The sequence below is a fragment of the Juglans regia genome, chromosome 7, assembly GCF_001411555.2.
Source record: "Juglans regia cultivar Chandler chromosome 7, Walnut 2.0, whole genome shotgun sequence".
Taxonomy (NCBI): domain Eukaryota; kingdom Viridiplantae; phylum Streptophyta; class Magnoliopsida; order Fagales; family Juglandaceae; genus Juglans; species Juglans regia.
The window spans coordinates 19,451,567-19,468,620 of record NC_049907.1 but is presented as its reverse complement, the minus strand read 5'-3'; the positions used below and the strand labels follow the sequence as shown (position 1 = coordinate 19,468,620).

Genomic DNA, 17,054 nt, shown 5'->3' with positions numbered 1-17,054 from the left:
ATCCCTACCACCTTTTAGTTACATTATCACCACGGCCCCACTTCCGTCTTCTCACTTATTCCCTGCATGAAAGTCATGAATTCTATCAAAATTATTCCTTCCATTATATATAGTCATAAATATTAAATACCATAAATATACTTATTTCTCTATACCAAAAAATATATATAATTATTTATCGTTGAATTAGTTCTCACATGATCACAAATTAAATGGTTAATATCATTTTTTAACAAATAGCTTGACAAAAATGTGCCACAAAATAGGATATAAGAATTAGATGTATCGGTTTAATATTTTTATAATGAGTAATGTTAAATACAGTTATAGATTATTCTAACTTCACATATACTATTTAAAAAAGAATGAGATTTATTATTAAAAAAATTAATTTTTTTCATATAAATCTTAAATTAATTTTTTTTTTTAAAAGAGTACGCGGAGCTTATACTCCCTAACAGTGTAAATTTTATTTCTCATATAGAAGATATGATTAATCAAATAAAATATGAGAAAAAAGGAAGAAATAACAATATTAAATTTCTTGAATTTTTTAAGGCGTGGAATCTCGTAAGTTAGGATCCGTTGAACACTATAATGAGAACTGAGAAATAAAATCCCTTTATATATAAAATTCTATCAATCCATTCATATATATATATATATATATTAAATAATTCAAGAGTAATTAACGTATCTTATGTTGATTGCACTCTTTGATTAAAAAAATAACATGAACTAATATAAAATATGTTAAATCTTTTTTTTCACATTTTTAATTATTGTTATTAAATTCATTTTATTTATTGGTCGGTGTAGAAAATACATCATCCACATCATTGACGTGATATAATGTAATTTACAAGATTTAAATTTATAAGTTATTTTTAAAATATTAAATCTTATTACATCAACAATACATAATATATGTACTTCGAATTATTCTATTATCAAGTCGATGAATAGAGTATAACATCAATATTATTTAAATAATAAGATTTAATTTATAATATTTAAAATTTAAAATTTAATTTTTAAATTAAATTATGCTACATAAATATAATTTAAATATAATCTTCACATCAACTTAAAAATAAAATTTTTGTGTGTAATTCACAACGACTTATAATAAAACTTCACATCTTATTATTGGCCGGCTTATAAAAGTGGTGAAGGAAAGGACACGTAGCCTCGTCCAAACTGTCAAGGCTCAAAACAGAAGGAAGAATTGAAGAAAGTGAGCCACTCTTTCTTAGCTCCTCATCGTGCCACGTGGTGCTCCAACCGCCAGGCCTTCCACCACTACATAAATACAATACAAATTTCCATCGATTTGTTCAGACTCAGACCACTACGACTCCACTATGGTTGCTGCACCACAGCTCGGCTTTTGTGGAACCGAGTCGCTTCGCTGCACCTTTCCGGCCCACCATCCACTGCCTAACGGTACCCGAAGTCGGCTTCGTAGACGGAACCACCGGGTTTTCGCGGTCGCCACTGGACCCAAACCAACCCCCACCGGTTCGTCCGTCAATGGATCCTCGCCACCACAGAAATCAGTCAACGGAGCTTCGTCGGTAAATGATGAACTTGCCGATCCATATTTTTCTTGCTGAATTTTGAATGCATTTTTTAAAAATTTTATTTTACTGCAATGCTCCGTTTGTTGCTGAGAAAGAGGAGGAAAGTTTAACTCTTGGTGCCGTGGTTTCTTTTATGAAATTTGCCTGATTTGCACGAGTAAAAAAGTTGTCTGACATTCTGGATTGTTTTATCCTTTTTTTTTTTTAAATTCATTCTTTGTTTTTACTGTTGAACACACTGTGGTGAAAATGACTAATTCTGTTTGGTTCCCATTGAAAGTGGAGGAAATAGAAAGGAAGAGAATAGGATTGAAATTCACGTTCTTAAAGCTGATTTTAACCAAGTCATTAGTCTTTATTTTCTTTTTGACTGGTTTATTGGCATTGCAATGGCAGAGAATTGGAGATGTTTCACAGGAAATTAAAAGAGTGAGGGCACAGATGGAAGAAAATGAACAGTTGGCAATTCTGATGAAAGGTCTTCGGGGACAGAATCTAAAGGATTCGCAGTTTGCTGCTGATAATGTTCAGCTACGCCTCGTTGAGGTATGTCTACACGCATCATATAGGTTGAATGACGTTCGAATTCCTTTTCTATAATGTCTTGCGGAATGGATCGCTCCTAAGTGTTTGAGATACGATCAAAGGTGTACTGGTTTCTGTAATTCTCAACCAAGTTTATAAATATTTGACAGGTCACAGGGTATTTTTGGTTTTTATTTTATGACATTGTAGGAAGTCAAGAATTACCTAAAAACTAAAGTTCCTCAATGGGTACAAATTATGTGTCCATGAGAGAGAGAGTGAGAGCTGAAAGGTACATATTATTGAACTGCAATGAAATTTGTTGAAAATGCTCTAAAATATCATATTTTATTTGCAGTTAGGGTGGAGTTAAAATTAACAAAAGCCATTTGAAATTGATCAGTTTTTTTTTTTTTTGTTGCCTGGGGGGGGGGGGGGGGGGTTTGGTTAATTTATTTCAATTCAGTTGTGTGAAGAACTTACGGTAATACTTGAACAAGAAAAAAATTTGTGGGTTGATTGGTGACTGGATGTGTGCCTGCACAGTTTGGCCATTGAGAAGAAAGTTACTTAGGCAATAGTGGGTGTCATAATATGAGATATTACTTTTGTGATAGCTAATTGTCCCGATACCATATTGTTAAATTTTGCTCCCTTAATCTTGGATTAGGTGTGAAGGAATGGGACGAGAGTGGTAAGGCTTAGGTTCTAACTCGAAGCACTAAAAAGCAAACGAAAAGAAAAATAAAAACATACTCTTGCAGTACATGAATGTGACATTCTGGTAATAGGGATTACAGTTACTTTTGGAGTAATTGTATAAAAAATTGTAAGTCTTGCAAAGGAGTAGTCAGCTTTTGCTTTAAGAGTGGTTGATGTTGCAAAAATGACCTGGTCTACATATAAACAAGCTACCTGATGGAGGCTACATCCGTTCATTAGATGCTAAACAAAGACTGTTTAATATGGCTGCATGTAGAGCTTCTCATGATCCTTTATGCTTTCTCATTGTGAAACTTTGATGCTGAATCTTTAGTTGGTCCTATTGTGTCCCTATTATAATGTTACTGATGCTAAGTGTTTTTTTGTGCTTCCATAGGTAGATGAAAGCAGTGAGTTTTTGCCTTTAGTCTATGATCCTGCCAGCATTTCAGCATATTGGGGAAAACGGCCACGTGCTGTTGCAACACGTATTGTTCAATTAATGTCTGTTACTGGGGGTTTTCTATCACGCCTTGCTTTGGATGTGATAAACAAGAAGGTCAAAGAGGTATGACCATGATACTTTATTTTATTTTATTTTATTTTATACTTTTTCAAGCTGATAGTAATTCTACATGATCAATTCACCTTTAAATAGTTTATAGAAAGTAGTTTTTCATAATTGGTTATTTTTTAGTTCATGTGTTCTTTGAGTCATCATATGATGGTTTTTTCCCTTGATTTAATGTAACACCCCGCTCCCCACGGTTAAAAATAAAGTCACTTTTAGAAATTCTTGGGAGCCAGATTTCTACTACTGAACCTGACTTAAAAATATATTTATTTTTTATTTATTCAAAAGGAAGCGTCAGGTATAAAGATTCCTTATAATACAATCAATTTTTATTAAAACTGAAATCATAAAAGAGAGTGCGCGGAAGTAATTATTAAATTTTCTCAAAGTCCATGCCATAAAAATTATAACTTGAAATCTCTGATCTAAGCCACTTCACACCTCCCTGGACCGAGTCCCGTCCTGTAGTTCCACCTTTATAAATATTCTGACCTACGGTGGTTTAAAAACATAAAAACAAACTAAAATGAGTCGATGACTCAGTAAGAAACCCATTATAACATAAACATACTTAACATAAAATTTTTATAAAATATTTCATGCTGAGCTTAAAATCATGACTGATCATACTGATGTTTATGTTATGCATGACTGATTTATTTGAATTAACTGATTGATTTGATTGATCCGACTGGCCAACACACTTAACCTTGTGTGCGAGGTTGTGCATTGGCCTCACATCCTGCTGCTGCAAGGCCGCAAGGGGAGCCGCTGATAGTATTTTGGCATATTATGGTGGATTACGCTTGAGTCCGTGACTTGCACATTCACCCTGAAACTGCTTTGGTACCATGCATTTAAATAATCATCTGGTTAACTGTTCTGAGCTTATTTACGCTTGATTTTATGAGAGCTTACGTGTCTTATGCAACATGAGGTGCATAATACATACATAACTATAATATGCGTAATGAAACATGATTAATGACGTGCTTGCAAATATCATGACATGCGTGGTGCGTAAACACTGGATTCCAAAGAACTAGCTTTAATAATAATATATATAACTAGCTAAAGTATGCTAATCCTAATTTATGATCAAGCTGCTTACCTCGTTGTGCCAATCCAATATTTCTGGTGTGAAGCCAGATACCTATAAAATATGCGACTTATGTAAATTTTTAATTAAATACATATTTATAAATTTAGGTTTGAAATACTAAATGACCTGTTTTTCTTAATAATCTAAATTTTCTCATTTTAAATTCTAAAGTAGTTAAATCTTTCGTGGGCCTAAAGCATCATAAATCCATATATCGCATTAAACCCCAAAACCTATATGCAAGCCCATCGTAAAAGCAAAGCCCACGTGAAACTATAAGCTAAATCCAAACCAACTCTAATCTGCCAATGGTTATCAAATAAGGGCAGAAATGTAAAAACATCAACATATTTTAAGTATTCTACGGAACTTGATCATGACAAGGACTTAGAGCACTCCCAATGGATCCTTTATAGTACATTTTTCTTTAAAATATAAAGAAATGCTCTCAAAAGTGCCCTCCATTGGATCTTCTATTTTAAAGACACTTTTACATTCTGCTACAGTAAAACTCTAGATGTAGAGAATACTGTTCATCATTGTAAACATTTTTAATTAATTTCTCTTACCTCTTGCTAAGTTTCCCATTTCTTCAACTCTCTTTATTCACATTATATAATTATTGAGAATGAATATTTGAGAATATTTTCATTATATAATCTCTTCTTTTTATTTTTTGAATTAATTTATATTTTGATTTAGCTTATAAATTTGGATTAATTTAAAATAGGACATAATTATATGACATTGTATATGGAGAGATATTGCAAATATCAAAAGATATGAGGATATCATTAGTAGTTAGAGAAAATATTTGAAATGAATAAAAAAGAATAAAAAGTATAATATTTAAATGATATAAAGAAAAAATAGATAAGCTGATGTATAGTATATTGTAAAAGTCAGTATGTAAAATAGAAAAAGTAGGTTTTGGTGATGTATTTTAAAGGATAGGATGAAGAATCCATTGGGAGTGCTCTAGGCATTTTGTGTAAAATCTATGCATGGCAAAACTGTAAGATATAAAGGAAGTTGGATGGGTTAAAAAGCTGTAGGTACTTTCTTTCAAAAAAGCAAGTTGTACCACATGGAGAAAGCAATTTCACAAAGGATTGAATGGCGAAAGTCCTAATTTGAGGGACAAAAATGTAATGTTACTCGAAAAGACTTGCCCTACTTTCAAACTTTATATATGAGACTAAGACCCCAGAGATGAAAGCAAATTAAAAGCTGGTGTTGCATGACAGAGAGATGAAGGCTCATGTTGAGAGGGATGCCGTGCGACGGAGCTGGGCTGAGGTGAAGACACAACTAACGAATGGATCTCCTTTGAACGGGGTGCTTTGGGTGATTGACGTTGGGGCGAGTCGGTAGCTGTTTACGTTATGGCTGAGAATAAAGATTTTATTTTTGAGAATTTGCATAGGATTGAGGATATATAAAGACGGAGGAGAGTGTTGAACATGTTCCACTCGAAATCACTCACTGGCTATGATTTGGAATTTTGTATACTTAGGATTGTCGGAGGATAGGAATTAAAGGATGGAGAAGTGTTCGGCGTGTTTGATTTGGTTTGGGAGACGGTGCCAATGAGTTCGAGTTGGACTCGGTCACGATCATTCAAGAAGAGAGTTTGAATTTGAAAACATGATCTAGTACATTCAATGTAGGATTGTCAATGATTGAGATTGCATAGGGGACTTCAATCAATAATGATTTTAAATTGAAATAAACTTCTAATGGCCGATATTTAGATTCTAAAAGGAGTCTTACTCGTTCAATAAATAATAAATGAGATTTAACCTAGTTATTGAGTCTAATTAAAACTCCTAATCAACCTCAGTAATTTATCGCTCGTGAGCTTATCAAATTTGGCCCATTAAATATAATTTAGGTCCAATAAAAATTATCAATATTCCGACTTTAGAATTATTGGGCTGGGTTGTTACATTTAACTTCCATTTTGGGTGTCACTTCTTGTATTTCTGCAAACCAAATTGTGTTTCCTGGTCCTGCTGTGATAATGTTTCAACTGCTTTGTTTTCTATCACTTTGTTTTTGTTCTCATGTAGCCTTACTATTGTTTAAAAATGTTCATGTATTCTCGGAGGCAAGCCAGTCTGCCTAATACATGCGCTGGAAATGATTATACATTATTATGATGGGTCTGGTGCAAATTTAATGTGGTATACAGGTGTGTGTGTGGTATAGAGTCTAAACAGACTACTAATATTGTGGGATGGTCAGGGAAAACTTTTCCAGTTCTTATTTTCATTGTCTTCAGCTTGCTATTCTGCCTCTTTATTTCTCCGATTAGAATTTAGGAAACCCTTTAACCCCCTCCACCCTTGTCATCCCAAAAGGAAAAAGAAAAAGAAAATAAAAGAGAAACAAAGGATCAGTTGTACTCTTGTGATGGAAGCAAAAATCAAGATCATTCAGTTTTAAACTGCATTGATTGTGTGAATTGAAAATATCTTTCATCTAGAAGCACATTTTTCCTACAATGTCTCCACAAATGGGGAATGCGGGTTCCTTCCATTGTATATACTGATTTGGAATGCCATTCATGTCCAATCTTTGAAATTAACTTGTCAATTTCTGTATGCTTTACTCATCTATTACTTTTCCATATCAGAATGAAGTTGCTAGAGCAATTGAGATAAGGGAAATTGTTACCTCTTTGGGTCCAGCATATATAAAACTTGGTCAAGCTTTGAGTATTCGCCCAGATATACTGTCACCTGTTGCAATGACTGAGCTGCAAAAGCTTTGCGATAAGGTAAAGTATATGTGCCCCTTTTTTTGTTTCCTTTCGTGTTCTTTATTCTCATGATTACATCTAATCAAAGCTAAAGCTCTGTGCTCTTCTGAAAAAGAAAAAAGAAAGAAAAATAACCTATTTGATATCCGTAACAGTCAGCAAAATAGAGATGGGTATAAAACAAGAAAATTAAGTTATACTATGTTGTGCAAATGTGAATTTTGAGCTAGAATTTGTGAATGTTTTGGGTAATTTTAGTTATTACCTTTGATCAGATAGTGAGGATGTTTTACTCATCAAAAAAGTTGGTGGGGATGTTTTATATGTCCATTAATTCAGGGTGTAAAAGCTTCATGAAAGAAGCTAACCTAGGCTTGTGGATTAAGGTAATTTCTGGTACGATTGGGCTTGTGATGTTAGGGTTCTTATTGGTAGATAAGTTTAGGGAAGTGTTCATGGCATAAAGCTACATGAAAGAATAATATAGGCTTGTGGATTAAGGTAATTTCTGGTACTATTTGGTTTGTGATGTTAGGTTCTTATTGCTAGATTTATTGAGGGGAGTATTCAGGGCATCTCACAAGCTTTGTATCGTGGTATTCTTAGTCAATCAGTCTGAGATGAGCTCATGGTAGGTACTTTCATTTCATGCTGTGTTTTGGCAGACATTGGTATGGCTTATCCCATCACAGTTGTTTGTTGTAGTAACATATTCCAACTTGACTGTGGATCATTTATTACTTCACTGTGAGGTGGCCAGGATCTTATGGGATGCTTTTAGCAGAACCAGACTTGTGTGGGTGCCCAAGAGGATGGTGGATCTCCTTGCTAGTTGGAGAGGCCTTCAGTGTAACCCGCAGTGTGGAATATGGTTCTGTTATGTCTCATGTGATGGCTGGAAAGGAATGGTTAGAGCTTTGAAGATCAGCAACACTCTTTGGATGATCTTAGATGTTTCTTCTTACACACTTTAGTCTTGTGGGCTTCTGTTCGTGTCCTCAATGGGGCTAGTTTTAATGATTTTCTCATATCCATTTCTAGCTCCTAGTAACTAGGCGTTCTCTTTGTATACTTTGTGTGTACTTGGGCTTTGCCTATTTACTTGATTTAATGAAATTTTCTTTTACCTATTAAAAGACAAACATATTCCTACTTGAACATGAAGATCAAATGTTTCTGTAACACCACAGTCCCACATTGGAAATATGAATGCCTACAAAGATCGGGTAGTTATAAAGGTAGTCAGGTGCTAAATCCCACATTGACTACTTACTAGGTAAAACTGAGTTTTATTTATATAGGTAAACGATTATATTATATTAATACGAATAGGCAAAGCCCGAGTACACAGGTGGTATACAAGAGATTACACCTACTTAGGGGGAAGAAGGTAAAACTGGGTTTTATGATTTTAAGGAAGTTCCAGCTTGATCAGTCTTTTTGGAGCTATGATGCAGACATGCCTATTGCTCCTGGGTTGTTACCTAGGGTATCAAAGCCACATAGTAAGGTCAGCCATGTGATACTGGAGCACTACATGACATGGTTCTAACGAGTATAGCATGAATTTAAGAGAGAGTTTGTAATACTTAAGTTTCAAATCGAGAATATGAATAACCCCCATATATTGGATAGGTTAAAAGGTAGACTTGAGTGTTAAGTTCCACATTGGCTATTTATCAGGTGAGATTGTGCTTTGTAAGTAATTCTAGGAAATTTTCAAATTGACTAGTCTTTTTGGGCTCATAATGAGAGATGTGGGTACCACTCCCTGGGTAGTTATAGTTTTTTTCATCAAATTCTTGCATTGGAGGAGAGATACCGCTTGGTTTAATTTTTGTCTAATGTTTTCCCATTTTATGTAAATTTAGGTATCCCTCTTCATGGCTGATCTTTCTGTTTGATGATATATGAAGGTTCCTTCATTTCCAGATGATGTAGCTATGGCTCTTATTGAGGAGGAACTTGGTCAGCCATGGAATAACATCTATTCTGAACTATCATCTTCCCCGATTGCTGCTGGTAGCTTTCTAGATAATCATTTGTATATAAAATTGTATTAACAGAAAATTCCAGCCTCCCTTTGCTAGTATTTTGAAATTCATTATTCCAAATCGTTTATTTCTTCTATTGCCATGGCAGCATCTCTTGGACAGGTGTACAAGGGCCGTTTGAAAGAAAATGGGGATCTGGTTGCTGTTAAAGTGCAGAGGCCTTTTGTTCTTGAGACGGTTACAGTCGATTTGTTCATCATACGCAATTTAGGTTTGGTACTAAGGAGGTTTCCTCAGGTAGTGTTACACACATCCGACTTGAAGTCACTTGGCTCTGTGTTAAAATTACTACATTTCTGGTGAATGGTTAACTACAGGTAGAGATAATGACTTCTTCACATCCCTCGCTTCTCTGCTTAAATTTTTCAGATCTCCACGGATGTAGTCGGATTGGTTGATGAATGGGCTGCTCGATTTTTTGAGGAGCTAGATTATGTTAATGAAGGGAAAAACGGAACAATCTTTGCTGAAATGATGAGGAAAGACCTTCCTCAGGTGAGTCTAATGACTCTTAACAGTATACTTTTGTTATGTTTCGAGAAGTTCATTTGATTTCAGCTACTGAGTTTGGTTACAAACTCATACTTGGTGATCCAGATATCACTTACTAAAATGTGGAATTTGCAGTATGAAAAAAAAAAAGTTTAAATGCTGCATTTCCAAGATGTTCTAAATTAGTTTTAGCTCTATATGGAACTAATCATTGATATTTCCCAGCTAACTATGCTGTTTTAAAATGAGAATAGTGAACGATTTATTTATCTGTTGATTATTTTACATTTAGCAGAAGTTCTGTCAATAAAAGCGTCTTTAAACAAGTTCTCACTTGTTGGAGTTTTGTTATCTTAATCTGTGGGAAAATGTTTTTGATGCTCCCTGAAAAACTTAGATGTGTTTTAGGTTGTTGTACCAAAAACCTATGATAAATATACATCAAGAAAGGTTCTTACTACAGCATGGATAGATGGAGAGAAGCTGTCACAAAGTACAGAAAGTGACGTAGGAGAACTTGTTAATGTTGGAGTCATATGCTACCTGAAGCAGGCAAGCTTTTCTATCACTGCATTCGTGCAAGCATATTCTTTTTGGTTTCTCCCTGTCCCTCTCTCTAATCTTTTGCTTTCTATTTAAATTTGGCAACATATTAGTATAATACATTGGATTACAAACACTGAAGCAAAGCGGTTAACTATCTTCATTGGTTTAATATGTGATTGTTTGATGCGTATTAGCACCAATAGATGCTTAATTTAGGCCGCCTTTTTTAAAACAAAATTAGAAGCAATTCTTGTAGGCCACCTTTTTACTTGTGCTGTCTTTTTATTAATACTTTTTATAGGTAAAATACACAGTTTAATATTTTTTAATAATAAGCTTATTATTATGAGTTATTAAGAACTTAATTTTTAAGAGTGATTAAAAACAACTTATAGTTTTTGTCAACATTGTGGAGTCTAATACTAGAAAAAATAGTGTTATTGGGTGACTTCAATGAAGTTAAACCTGATCTGCATTTTTCATGTGAACATGCATACATTATATGCTATGCTATGTACCTTTTGCCAAGGGAGTGGAAAGAGAACATATGGCCAATTAGATGATGAATTGTGTCTCTTTGTTTTAAGCTCTGATTTATTCACAAACTCAAACCTTATTGGTTGTGCCTTTGTCTCCACATTATGCTTCTAATATTAAGTTGTACAGATGCTACCTTCTCTACAAATCTGTCTCCACATTATGCTTCTAATATTAAGTTGTACAGATGCTACCTTCTCTACAAATCTATCTTTATGGTACTTTATGTATTGTGAATGAAGATCAAAGTGTACTTGTTAACATGGTTTCAGACCCTTGCTTGCCATTTGTTTTTGTACGTGTAATATCAACTTATAGTTGGTGAGAGTTCATAGTCCCTTGCCTACACTGAGAATCATCTTTATTAAATTCTTAACCTTTGCTTTTCATTCATTGCAGTTGCTTGATACTGGATTTTTCCATGCTGATCCTCATCCTGGGAATTTAATCCGTACTCCAGATGGAAAGCTAGCTATACTTGATTTTGGTAACAATCTACTTCAATTAGAGTGTGTGGTGACAGATCATCTTTTCACATGGTTAGCAGCATCACGCTGTCTTGTTTGAAGAACTCAGTTGTAAATTTTAGTTCTGCATCATTTGTCTAATTAACATGTTAACAGTGGTTAATTGTTTTAATGGTTTTTTCTTTCTTGTCTTGGTTTTCTACACTTTGATACTTGAATTATAGATCTTTAATTTACTTTCTACTGGCATGTTAAAAAGATGAAACTCTTCTGGGAGGGAGGGAGATATGATTATTGTATGATTGGGTTACTGCTTTATATATAGGGAGGGAGGGAGGGAGGGGAAGAGAGAGAGAGAGGGAGAGAGTGCTTTTAGGCATTGTTTTTTAGATCATTGTAAAGTTTTAAAGGAATCATTATTTTTGAGATCATTGTATATTTATCGTATGATTGGGTTACTGCTTTTAGGCAGTGGCTATCTAATGATTTTGGATTGTAATACTTTACCATTAGATTTAATACATTCCCTGTGTATATTGAGCTTAAAACTTTAATTAATATTGTTTATTTATATAAAAGAAAATTTATCACTAGATCAGATTGAAAGGAACCTCTTACTGTAATGATAATGTTCTATAATTTGCAGTTATTTTTGCCCCAATTTAACCGCGATCATTGTTATCATTATTATGATTGGTGTAATATTACAATTCTTAAACCTTTAGCAATATGTATTGTATGTGTGTTGCTTTCCTCTATGAAATTGAATAAGCCATGCATTTTCTCAAACTCCATATCAATGGATATTGCATTTAATGTGTAGATGTACGTTGTGTTCTTTGATGAGAATGATTTAGTAGAAATTTTTCTGACCTCTATATTGGACTGTGTAATACTTCTTTTAGCTGTGAAGACCATTGTTTTCTTTTGCATCCTAAAGTATAATTTGCTGTAACAGGCCTAGTTACAAAACTAACTGATGATCAAAAATATGGAATGATTGAAGCAATTGCTCACCTTATTCATCGGGATTATGGAGCTATAGTCAAAGACTTTGTTAAACTTGATTTCATTCCAGAGGGAGTTAATTTGGAACCTATCTTACCTGTTTTGGCCAAGGTTTTTGATCAGGCACTTGAAGGGGGAGGGGCCAAGAATATCAATTTCCAGGAGCTGGCATCAGATTTAGCACAAATAACATTTGATTATCCGTTTAGAATACCCCCTTATTTTGCTCTTATAATCAGGGCAATTGGGGTACTAGAAGGCATAGCTTTGGTGGGAAACCCTGATTTTGCCATTGTGGATGAGGCCTATCCATATATTGCACAGGTATAATACCCTGAATTTTTTATGATACTTGTTTGAAATCTATTAACTTCTAATATTAAGAAATATGTTGGTGCTTATAATATATTGATGGCTAAATTGCAATGGACCTGACCTCTTTAAGCATAGCTTATATGAATCTTCCAAAATGGATGAAATCGCTAGTTTGTGCACTTTATGCTAGTAGCTGTAAATGGACACAGTCAACCTATGAGGTTTCAAATTTGATTCTGCCATTAAGTGTTATCGAATGTAAAGAATTGCAGTTGATCTTTGATTGCAAAATTTAAGCCACCTTATTGGATGACCTTGTGGATTTCGAACAATAACCTATGGCAAGGTTGTTGTGATATCTATTTAAATAATCGTTTTGAGGTTTCATACTCCCCCCAGATGAGCTAGATTTGCCTCAATTTTTGTCGTTGCCTTCAGTCTTACTCAAAAGTTCACTTATGCTATTTCAAGAGTTTGCTGAGCTTCTTATGGAACGATGTCACTGCCCTTATTCACATCATTTACTAAAGCAATGATCTTGTTATTGCCTATTCTAGCAAAAATCACATCAGAGCCATTTTAGAGAAAACACCAGGTTGAGGTTCATTCAAAAGACTTTTTTTCCCCTTTATAGGCAAAAGAATTAACTCGACCCGTCTTTTTTGATAAGCAAAGTAATTTATTCAAGCACATAGTGGTGCAATTCTAGTACACAAGAAGTATATAATAGGAGACATCCAATTGGTGGGATGAAGAAAAGAACATAATTCTAAAATACTCTAGAAAGCTAAAGGTGCATAAGCATGCACTGCTTTCTGAAGATAAAGAGTTATGAACTAATGACTCCTGTCACCACGGTATTCCTCCGTCATAAGTGAATGTTTTTTTTTTTTTAATAAAATTGGGAGGGGATTACTCATGGACAGGTGACTTCCGTCTCTTTAAAAAAAAAAAAAAGGAACTAATGACTCTTAAATCTAACACAGTTCTCCACTATTTTTGAATGTCTGAGCATTACATCCCTGCCAAATACACCACACCAGACATAACAAGACTATCCAAAAATGTAAGTAGTGGCTCTGGAGGGAATTTTGCCAAATCCACCACCTGCTGGGGCATGATCCATGCAATCCCAAATGGAAAATACACTGATGCCCATAAGTCTCTTGAGACACCTTGCAGTGAAGCGGAAAATGATCAATGCTTCATCCAACCTGCTTACACATACAGCACCAGTCCATTGCCACAACATTTCCCTTTCACAAGTTATATCCACCATTGCCACAACACTGCCTAACAAACAAAGAATGCTACCCTTGATGGCCCCCTATTTCTCCAAATATTCTTCAAAGGAAATGGAAGCCCATCTAAGGGAGGAGTGTGTGGTAAAAGGACTTGACCTTAAATGTGTACGTCTTGGAAGGAATCCAGCATATCTTATGTACTCGATCTCCCAGTCATGCACATCTCTAATGAAAGTAAGTTCCACAAGCTGTTTCGATTTTCAAAAAACAGCTGGTTGAAGTTAGTATAGCCAATTGAAGTAATGATAAAGTAGAAGTTATGACCTGGAGCTTTTTTTAGGAATAAACTAGTTCAGCTTATGCAGAATTATGTGGCCATACTGATGGTTCTAACTTGTGGTGCTTTCTCTCTTTTATCTTGGTTATCTAAATGGGAATTAATTATGCTTTTATAATTTTATTGTAGAGGCTCTTGACTGATGAATCCCCCCGGTTAAAGAATGCTTTACGTTACACAATATACGGGAAATCTGGAGTTTTTGACGCTGAAAGATTCATTGACGTCATGCAAGCATTTGAGAATTTCATAACTGCAGCAAAAAGTGGAGGAGGGGAGACTCTCAATGGGGGCATGGCTGAACTTGGCCTCCTGCAAAGTCAAACAGGGTATACAATTCCTAGAATTTCGACTAATGTATCTCAACAAAAGCAGCCAATTCAAACAAGGGCAGCCTTAGCATTTCTGCTGTCTGATAAAGGGAACTTTTTCCGAGAATTTCTTCTGGATGAGGTACTACTTGGAGTAATTTTTAAATTAAAAGGGTCGTTTTCGTAATATTGATGTGCAAAGGCAGTTAATACTGTTCATCAATCATAGCTAAGAGCATCATTATCATCATCATCTGGACAAGGTAGTGCTAGAAGTAACTTTTAAGTTAAAAAGATTAGTGTTGTTAATATTGACGTGCAAAGGCAGTTAATATTAATGATGGTGATGATGATATCATTATTCTTTGTTATAATTGATTTATTATTAATTATCTTGAATATATTAACTATTTATTGGATTTGCCTGACATGATGATGCAACAGCCGGGCCAATTTTGTTAGGGCTACAATGAGAATAATTTTTATTGGGCTCACTGGCCCATGAATTTTTATTATATGACTTGGCCCACAATCCAGTCCATTGAGCCCAATAAAAAATATTCTCATTCTAGCCCTAACAAAAGTGGGCCCGGGTGTTATAGATGATGATCCTACCATAAGATCCAAAGGAGAAAGGACAATATTGACCTCAGTGTTTTTGTCCCATTACACTTCTACATATGTTTTCTTAATCTCTTCTTTATTTTCCTGTTGGTTCCACTTTGTTTGAATAATAGCAAGTAGACTCCGAAGAAAAGAAGGGAGCAAGTAGTTATTTTCTTCCAAGTTATTTTGCTTTCTTTTGCTTGTGACTATATAATTACTGCCTTCATAGTTATCCGCCTCAAATTGTATGGAATTCTAGCACTCATTATATCATGTGATGGGGCCCAGCATTTGCTTCAGTTTTCTCATTTACTTGTACTTTAATTTCTCATCTATTTATAGTTTTTTTTATTTCCTTTTTTGTCCAATTGTTGGATAAGCAATTTCATTATTCGTTCCCCATGTTAAAAAGCTTTTCTTGCCTTGTGCTAAAGGCCCTGTGATGTTTGTTCTCACAAGGAGCCGTGGTTAAGATTAGAATTACTTTTCTCCCTGATGTGCTCCAGAGTTTGGTTATATGGAGTGTATTTAGATATGTAACTATTGTTTGCCATTGGCATGAAAAGCAGATTGTGAAGGGCATTGACGTGGTTACAAGGGATCAGTTGGTACAGATAATGTCATTTCTAGGAGTCCGAAATGCTGCCCCAGTTTTTAGTATGGTTCCTACTTTTGGACCCTTTAAGCCAGCAGCACTTCTACCCTCCATAAGTGAAGAAGACAAAGTTATATTGAATAATGTCCAAAAGATCGTCGAGTTCTTGACTGCAGGAAGTTCAATATCAAGAACATCAAATCAGGTATTGAAAGGATATCTTTTAACCATTCATTTTAGACTAATAATGTGAAGTTGTCATGATGTTCCTTTTCTGAAAAAGTTTCTTTTGTGTCTGTGAAGCGGGTATATATGTTCTTCCTTGACTGTTTTTTCTCAAACTGTTGCTTCTTTGTGGGTGTGAACAGGGCGTGGTTGTTTCACAGGTCATCCAAGAGCTTCTTCCGGTATTGCCGGGCATATCTGCCACAGTGCTACCTGAGGTGCTCAACCGACTATCTTCCCGGGTGCTAGCACGCATTATCCGGGATACATTTTTGTAAAGATTATATCTATATGATTTAGCTGTTTAGAGCCAATACGGTATTCATATTTTGATAAAGTTACAGGCAATTGAACTAATCATTATACAAATGCACATCTTGTGTGCATTACTCGGTACGGTTCAAACACCAAGACCCGAAATTTTCTTCCTGTATATAAATTCCACTGCATGTCAAATGTATCGATGCAGCAACCTGTCGGAAACTGATTGGTGTAGTTTCTATTCGCAAGGGAGAATGTTTCATATCCTAGTAAACACCCACTTTTCTCTTGATGCGTTCAAGAGTTCATTGTATCAAAGGATTACCATATGTATTCACCCAAACATTTAGACTTGGATTTCTCTCGGCCTATGGAATGCTGCAGCTCGCAGTATATGTCGGGGTCCAAAACCTATAGGGTATGACTTCTGAAAACCATCCAGGATTGCCATCGTCATAACATTTCCCGTTTTTGTCCCTGCTTCTTATTTCCTTAACGGCGTAGCCTGCATATGGTTGAAGCTCTGCCAATCAGCTCATATATATCTATGGAAACAAAACAAGATCTCAAATAGTCGCAGCAATTCAGATATTCAATGCAAAAATAGTGTAATTTTAAGTGAAATAGAGAGTATCCTATTCTAGTTCTTGGAGACAGTCTCTTCCATTGATATCCTTTTCGGGGTTGAAGACCGAATAACTGTAATCATGTCTGGTGAGATTTCTGTGACAAATCTGATTGGGAATCTTCTGCTTGATTTGTTCCATCTGTTTCTCTGTTCGCTTACTGCCCATCAAGATTCCTAA

General features: G+C 35.0%; 1 protein-coding gene across 1 annotated transcript; it reads left to right on the top strand.

Annotated features, from left to right (window-relative positions):
* The first annotated feature begins 1,326 nt into the window (after window positions 1-1,326).
* Window positions 1,327-16,540, top strand: LOC108987773 (uncharacterized protein sll0005). Its single transcript, XM_018960781.2, has 13 exons — window positions 1,327-1,577; window positions 1,980-2,129; window positions 3,208-3,378; window positions 7,125-7,268; window positions 9,167-9,272; window positions 9,393-9,541; window positions 9,674-9,799; window positions 10,205-10,348; window positions 11,279-11,366; window positions 12,305-12,678; window positions 14,380-14,703; window positions 15,737-15,967; window positions 16,131-16,540. Exons 1-13 carry the CDS (start codon window positions 1,365-1,367, stop codon window positions 16,263-16,265), a joined length of 2,355 nt encoding a protein of 784 aa, XP_018816326.1. The 5' UTR covers window positions 1,327-1,364; the 3' UTR covers window positions 16,266-16,540.
* The last annotated feature ends 514 nt before the right edge of the window (window positions 16,541-17,054 follow it).

What these genes read in the sequence shown, in the direction of transcription:
- LOC108987773 (XM_018960781.2), top strand. Translation starts at nt 1,365, where the DNA reads ATGGTTGCTGCACCACAGCTCGGCTTTTGTGGAACCGAGTCGCTTCGC. An exon ending in ATCTTCCCCGATTGCTGCTG is followed by an intron (nt 9,273 to 9,392) that starts GTAGCTTTCTAG and finishes TTGCCATGGCAG; the next exon opens with CATCTCTTGGACAGGTGTAC. An exon ending in TCATATGCTACCTGAAGCAG is followed by an intron (nt 10,349 to 11,278) that starts GCAAGCTTTTCT and finishes CATTCATTGCAG; the next exon opens with TTGCTTGATACTGGATTTTT.